We start from the raw sequence: 7,199 nt of genomic DNA, 5'->3' as shown, positions 1-7,199 counted from the left end.
TGATATAGAGGTCCTAGATGGCAGGAAGCTTGGCCCCAGTGATGTACTGGGCCGTACGCACAACCCTCTGTAGTGCCTTTGTGTCTCAGGGTTCGATTTTTAAGATAAAATGCTAATTTAGATTTGTTTATTTCACATTCATTAAGCAGATACTAAAATAACCTTCAACTCTTTTTCTTCAGCATGTCAAGTGTGTTTTTGTTCTGTCTCACACCACATTTTGACATTCTTCTTTGTATTACACTTTTAAAAAGTCTTGATAATTACAAAATATTTAATGCACCTGTTTAAAAGAGTCAAATACATGGAAACTATATATATATTAGATGTGCATAAGGCATTTGATACTTTCTTTACACAAAATACAGTCATCTCTAAGTATTGTGTCATTAACACCATGACAAGCAAAATACAGTCATCTCTAAGTATTGTGTCATTAACACCATGACAAGCAAAATACAGTCATCTCTAAGTATTGTGTCATTAACACCATGACAAGCAAAATACAGTCATCTCTAAGTATTGTGTCATTAACACCACGACAAGCAAATTACATGACAATAACCTTTTTTTCAAACGTTTGTACTTGGTTACCATGGATATGAATAGTGACAGTGGAGCACATGGATGTCATGGAGTCTATTTGGTCATTACCAAATAGGCTATAATTTCATCAAATTATGTCAATTTTTTAAATTGTTTTAATTATGTGTATTTAGGGTACATTGTATGCTAGCTGTTCAACTGGAGTTAGCATGCTAGAATCCCTGCTATTTATGACCAAATGTCGTAAAATTGTTATTCCCACCACGTCATTACTACCACATAATGAACTGTGATTGTAAGGACAGAACCTGCTGGTAATGACTAAATGTTTTAGTTAATACATTTTTACTTGCTGTAACACCTGAGAAGACAAACAAATGACATATATGATCATGGTTCAGTTGAAATTGAACACTAAATAAGACCATTACATGATGTATTATGTTAGGATGGTTGAGTGATTTTGATGTCTATTCATGTGACTTACTATGGTTATTACTGGGTTCGGGTTAAATATCAACATTTAGACATGACAACTCACTACCGAGTTACTGGGTTATTACAGGCTGTCGCCTGCGCGCACCCCACTAAAGCGGGAGTTAATGTCATGTATGCTGAGAAAACATAGGAACAATAATTACATTAACAGGATGTAGAGATGATGTAATCTCGTGTATTTGTTGCTTCTGGGCAAAACAACATGCCAATGATTACATTAAGTTAATGCACATGACTACATTAGCTGAGGTCATAATTACATTTGTTACATCTGGACATAATAATTACAAGAGTAAGTGGAGAGAAAATGGTAGCAAAAATGACCAACATATGAAACATGGAGTATACAAACATTAGCTATATTTGGATCAAAACAGACGGACAATTTTGGGCGAAATAAAGTCCATGATGGATGGACCTGATATCGCGGAAAATGGCAAAGCCAGCGTGAAATTCCCATTTAACCTGTAGATGTTGGCTTTTTTCAATGCAGGATTCTACATGCAGGAGTTAGTCGGTAGCGTGGTGTGTCTGGTTTTGGGGAGGGAAATATGGCGAAGCGGAAGTGCTGTTCGAGTCTGGTGGCTCCAAGTTGAGTAAAATTGGTAAGAATGAATTGAATGGAAGACGACGAAAAATGGAGCAAACGGGCCAAAAGTTGTAAATGAACATCGGTTTCTTATGGAGCGCGATTCATCAACAATTATGTATTGTTGGGAGATCATTTGAGGTCAGGAAGATGGTAAAGGAGGCATTAGGAAAGGTAGAGTCAGTCAGAGTGACCAGTAGTGGTTTTGATTTCATGCGTCTCAGAAGAGCAGAAGGAGAGAGCATTGTTTTTTGGAGCAGGGCACCGATAAAATGTGTTATATCTGGAGTTTCGTTGGAAGAGTGAAGAGTGTCTGCCTACTCATGTGATGCTGCGATATGTAAGATACGCAGTGAGAGCGATTGTGAATAAACCACTGCAGTTATGAAATTGATAAAATAATGGCCATGTTTCAAGTGTGTACCGACGGAATATTTTTGGTATTTATTAGGATCCCCATTTAACCACTGCAAAAGTATCAAAATTGTTCACTTCTCTCATTGACTTCTCAAACCCAGGCTTGGTCCGCATCACAAGCGTTCTCTGAAGTCTCGCGTTGTTTGCGTCTCTGGGTTTAGAAACTGGGGTGGGGGAACAGTAAATTCCACGCAGGCGCACATCATTCTTCACAATAAAGGACACGCCAGCATTGTGCAGTCGAGACCACAACTTTTGTGTACGTTTCAAATGTATTACTACTGGTATGTAATAGCACGTTTTAATATCTTAAGAACACGTCATAACATGCTGAGTAACAAATACGTCAAGTTATTATGAAGTTTGGTAGAAGAAAAAAATGTGCCAAACCGCGTGAGTGAACGTGATCACTTTTTATTTTATTTTTACAATTGACATAGATACTCTGGGTTTATCTGAGTGGATGTATCTCGTCAAGGTAATCTCATTATGGAACAAATAATTTGAGATTTCTGGGTTCGTTTAACATGTCGTTTTTGGTTTTGTGTAACGTTAAAATTCACGAGATGGTAAAATGGCGGCTCCCTCTCGGTCTGCATAAACGGACTTCAGTTCAGGCAGTGAGGGTGCAGCAGAGAGACCATTTTACGGTTGCACTACTGTTTTGGAGATAAATGTAATGATTATCAGTTTTCTACACGTGTACTACTATTGAGACATTCAGTTGTTTCTGTCAGTCTATAAATTTTACTATGGTGTAAACGGAAATAATATTGTTTTTTGATTGAAATAATACAGGGAAGACAAGGTTATTCAGGAAAATAGTACATAGTGCTGCCTGAAACATACTGCAACCTTGTACTAAATGTTTTTTGAGTCAATTCAGAAATCTACTATATATTAAGTTCTGTAGCCTAATATAAAGTGTATACTTTGTCTAATGTGAATGAACTCGTGTTTTGTTGTCAATGCTTAGCTACCAGATCTATTGAAATGAGATCAGTGCTTGACTTGGACAGTTCACCTCAAATGTCTACTGTTTGAGCTCATGTTCCTCTTATAGAATATTAGCTCAACAGTATTGTGGAGCTGCTGCACCTAAATATAAACAGTACCGGTATCTATTTCAGTCCAAGTCAAGAACTAATATAATATGTTTTTAGAGAATAAAGAAAGTGCCTGAAATGTCTTAGAAAATAACTTTTTGTCTGTTGTTCATTGTTACTACAGGACTAGAATTAAGTCTGAGGCCGGTAACATCAACAGTAATGACAAACCCAGCCTGCCTCTCTCCTTCCACACTGAGTCCAAACCTACAGTCACTGGGTCCTGATTGTGACAGTGGAGCCCAGTTTGCACTGCAGGATCCAGAGATGGCATCAGTGAAGCTGGAAGACTGCAGTCAAACACTGGAGCTGAATGTCAACATTAAAGATGAAGAAGAGGAGGAGAAGATTGGAACATGTGTTTCTCATGGTAAGAGCAGGTTCTAACTAAGTTTGTTGTTCATTCCAACTTCCCACTGTGTATGAAAAGTTGCAGTAGAACTGTTTCATGATTAACTGTTTCAATGAGAAGGTAGATGTTATTTCATGCTACTGGCACTTTCATGGTTTGACACCAGTATTGTCAGCATTTGTTTAATTCACTGGGATATCAGTGTCGACTAAAGAAGTGGAGTAGACAAACTGCCTGTGTTTTAAAGTTCTATGAAATGAGTCTGTATAATTACTAACCCTTGTGATAGTGAAAGGAAGATATGGCTCATAATTTTCACAACCATTACCATAGTTTTAGCTTTAAACTTTTACCCACTTGTAGAATAGTTTTATTCCCCCTTTGATTGTACAACCTACTGATATGAATACATATTTCACCTGGTACAGCAAGAAGAAGACTGGCCACCCCTTTGAGCCTGGTTCCTCTCTACGTTTCTTCCTAGGTTCCTTCTTTCTAGGAGTTTTTTGTGGCCACTGCTTTAACATCTGCATTACTTGCTCTTTAGGATTTTAGGCTGGGTTTCTGTAAAGCTGTTTGACAACTTTGGATGTAATAGGGCTTCATAAAATACATTTGATTGACATGTACAGTGGGGAGAACAAGTATTTGACACACTGTCGATGTTGCAGGTTTTCCTACTTACAAAGCATGTAGAGGTCTGTAATTTTTATCATAGGTACACTTCAACTGTGAGAGACTGAATCTAAAACAACAATCCAGAAAATCATTGTATGATTTTTTTTTAAAGTAATTCATTTGCATTTTATTGCATGACATAAGTATTTGATACAACAGAAAAGCAGAACTTAATATTTGGTACAGAAACTTTTGTTTGCAATTACAGAGATCATAAGTTTCCTGTAGTTCTTGATAAGGTTTGCACACAATGCAGCAGGGATTTTGGCCCACTCCTCCATTCAGACCTTCTCCAGATCCTTCAGGTTTCGGGGCTGTCGCTGGGCAATACAGACTTTCAGCTCCCTCCAAAGATGTTCTATCGGGTTCATGTCTGGAGACTGGCTAGGCCACTCCAGGACCTTGAGATGCTTCTTACGGAGCCACTCCTTAGTTGCCCTGGCTGTGTGTTTTGCGTCGTTGTCATGCTGGAAGACCCAGCCACGACCCATCTTCAATGCTCTTACTGAGGGAAGGAGGTTGTTGGCCAAGATCTCGCGATACATGGCCCCATCCATCCTCCCTTCAATACGGTGGTCGTCCTGTCCCCTTTGCAGAAAAGCATCCCCAAAGAATTATGTTTCCACCTCCATGCTTCACAGTTGGGATGGTGTTCTTGGGGTTGTACTCATCCTTCCTCTTCCTCCAAACACGGCGAGTGGAGTTTAGACCAAAAAGCTATATTTTTGTCTCATCAGACCACATGACCTTCTCCCATTCCTCCTCTGGATCATCCATATGGTCATTGGCAAACTTCAGACGGGTCTGGACATGCGCTAGCTTGAGCAGCGGGACCTTGCGTGTGCTGCATGATTTTAATCCATGACGGCGTAGTGTGTTACTAATGGTTTTCTTTGAGACTGTGGTCCCAGCTCTCTTCAGGTCATTGACCAGGTCCTGCCGTGTAGTTCTGGGCTGATCCCTCACCTTCCTAATGATCATTGATGCCCCACAAGGTGAGATCTTGCATTTAGCCCCAGACCGAGGGTGATTGACCATCATCTTGAAATTCTTCCATTTTCTAATATTTGCACCAACAATTGTTTCCTTCTCACCAAGCTGCTTGCCTATTGTCTTGTAGCCCATCCTAGCCTTGTGCAGGTCTACAATTTCATCCCTGATGTCCTTACACAGCTCTCTGGTCTTGGCCATTGTGGAGAGGTTGGATTCTGTTTGAGTGTGTGGACAGGTGTCTTTTATACATGTAACGAGTACAGGAGGGCTTCTTAAAGAAAAACTAACAGGTCTGTGAGAGCTGGAATTCTTACTGGTTGGTAGGTGATCAAATACTTATGTCATGCAATAAAATGTAAATCAATTACTTAAAAATCATACAACGTGATTTTCTGGATTTTTGTTTTAGATTCCGTCTCTCACAGTTGAAGTGTACCTATGATAAAAAAATTACAGACTTCTACTTGTTCTCCCCACTGTACATCACACCAACTGACTAGTTCTTCTGATGTTGTTCACACAGGAGACCATGTTGAGACATTCTCTACATCCAGAGAGCAACAGCAGGAAGATCACAGACCTAAGAGGTCTCACCACTGCCCACATTGTAAAGAGATTTTCCCAATTCTTTCAAAGCTAAAAATACATCTAAAAATTCACACAGTTGAGAATCTGTATTCCTGTACTGACTGTGGGAAGAATTTCGTAACATTAAAGGCTCTGACAGGTCATCAGAGAGTGCACACAGGAGAGAAGCCTTACTCCTGCTCTGACTGTGGGGCGGGTTTCTCTCAACTGGGCACCTTAAAACAACATGAACGTATACATACAGGAGAGAAGCCTTACTCCTGCTCTGACTGTGGGAATAGTTTCTGTCGACTGGGTCACTTAAAAGAACATGAACGTATACATACAGGAGTGAAGCATTACTCCTGCTCTGACTGTGGAAAGAGTTTCTCTCGACTGGGCACCTTAAAAACACACGAACGTATACATACAGGAGAGAAGCCTTACTCCTGCTCTGACTGTGTAAAATGCTTCACAACAGCATCTCACCTAAAAGTTCATCAGCGAACACACACAGGAGAGAGGCCTTACTCCTGCTCTGACTGTGTAAAATGCTTCACAACAGCATCTCAGCTAAAAAGTCATCAGAGAACACACACAGGAGAGAAGCCTTATTTCTGCTCTGACTGTGAGGCGAGTTTCTCTCGACTGGGCCACTTAAAAACACATGAACGTATACACACAGGAGAGAAGCCTTATTTCTGCTCTGACTGTGGGGCGAGTTTCTCTCAACTGGGCCACTTAAAACAACATGAATGTGTCCATACAGGAGTGAAGCCTTACTCCTGCGCTGACTGTGGAAAGAGTTTCTCTCAACTGGGCACCTTAAAAACACATGAGCGTATACATACAGGAGAGAAGCCTTACTCCTGCTCTGACTGTGGAAAGGGTTTTTCTCGACTGGACTACCTGAAAACTCATGAACATATACATACATGAACATATACATAGGTAGCCTAGTGGTTAGCGCATTGGGCCATTAATTGAAAGGTTGCTGGATCGAATCTTTGAGCTGTCAAGGTAACAATCTGTCATTCTGCCCCAGTACAAGGCAGTTATTCCCACTGTTCACGGGCGCCGAAAGGCGTGGATGTCAATTATGGCATCCCCCGCACATCTAATTCAGAGGGTTGTGTTAAATTATGGAGACACATTTCAGTTGAATGCGTTGAGTTGTACAACTGATTAGGTATCCCCTTCCTGGTTAAATACTTGGTGAAGCCTTACTCCTGCTCTGACTGGGCGTTTTTTCTCAAATGGGCCATTTTCATTTTTTTTTCTACTGTGTTATTGACTTGTTAATTGTTTACTCCATGTGTAACTCTGTGTTGTCTGTTCACACTGCTATGCTTTATCTTGGCCAGGTCGCAGTTGTAAATGAGAACTGGTTCTCAACTAGCCTACCTGGTTAAATAAAGGTGAAATTACATTTTAAAAAGACACCAATGTATAC

The 7,199-nt window shown here is 40.2% G+C and overlaps 1 protein-coding gene across 3 annotated transcripts; it reads left to right on the top strand.

Annotated features, from left to right (window-relative positions):
• The first annotated feature begins 2,234 nt into the window (after nt 1-2,234).
• On the top strand, nt 2,235-6,842 carry LOC124030675 (oocyte zinc finger protein XlCOF6.1-like). Of its 3 annotated transcripts, none has more exons than XM_046341905.1 (3): nt 2,235-2,334; nt 3,281-3,526; nt 5,703-6,839. In XM_046341905.1, the coding sequence occupies exons 2-3, from the start codon at nt 3,319-3,321 to the stop codon at nt 6,683-6,685; spliced, it is 1,191 nt and encodes a 396-aa protein (XP_046197861.1). In that variant the 5' UTR covers nt 2,235-2,334; nt 3,281-3,318; the 3' UTR covers nt 6,686-6,839. The 3 variants fall into 3 exon arrangements, with proteins under 3 accessions (XP_046197861.1, XP_046197860.1, XP_046197862.1); XM_046341904.1 differs by having other exon boundaries at nt 2,314-2,443; nt 5,703-6,842; XM_046341906.1 differs by lacking the exon at nt 2,235-2,334 and adding an exon at nt 2,391-2,528 and having other exon boundaries at nt 5,703-6,840.
• Nucleotides 6,843-7,199: the final 357 nt, after the last annotated feature.

The sequence above is a fragment of the Oncorhynchus gorbuscha genome, unplaced genomic scaffold (genome assembly GCF_021184085.1).
Source record: "Oncorhynchus gorbuscha isolate QuinsamMale2020 ecotype Even-year unplaced genomic scaffold, OgorEven_v1.0 Un_scaffold_13723, whole genome shotgun sequence".
Taxonomy (NCBI): domain Eukaryota; kingdom Metazoa; phylum Chordata; class Actinopteri; order Salmoniformes; family Salmonidae; genus Oncorhynchus; species Oncorhynchus gorbuscha.
This window is presented reverse-complemented; position numbering and strand designations above follow the sequence as displayed.

Coding starts and splice junctions, on each gene's coding strand:
- LOC124030675 (XM_046341904.1), top strand. CDS start 2,407: ATGAAGTTTGGTAGAAGAAAAAAATGTGCCAAACCGC. Junction 2,444..3,280: donor AAAAAAATGTGCCAAACCGC/GTGAGTGAACGT, acceptor TTGTTACTACAG/GACTAGAATTAAGTCTGAGG. Junction 3,527..5,702: donor TGGAACATGTGTTTCTCATG/GTAAGAGCAGGT, acceptor TTGTTCACACAG/GAGACCATGTTGAGACATTC.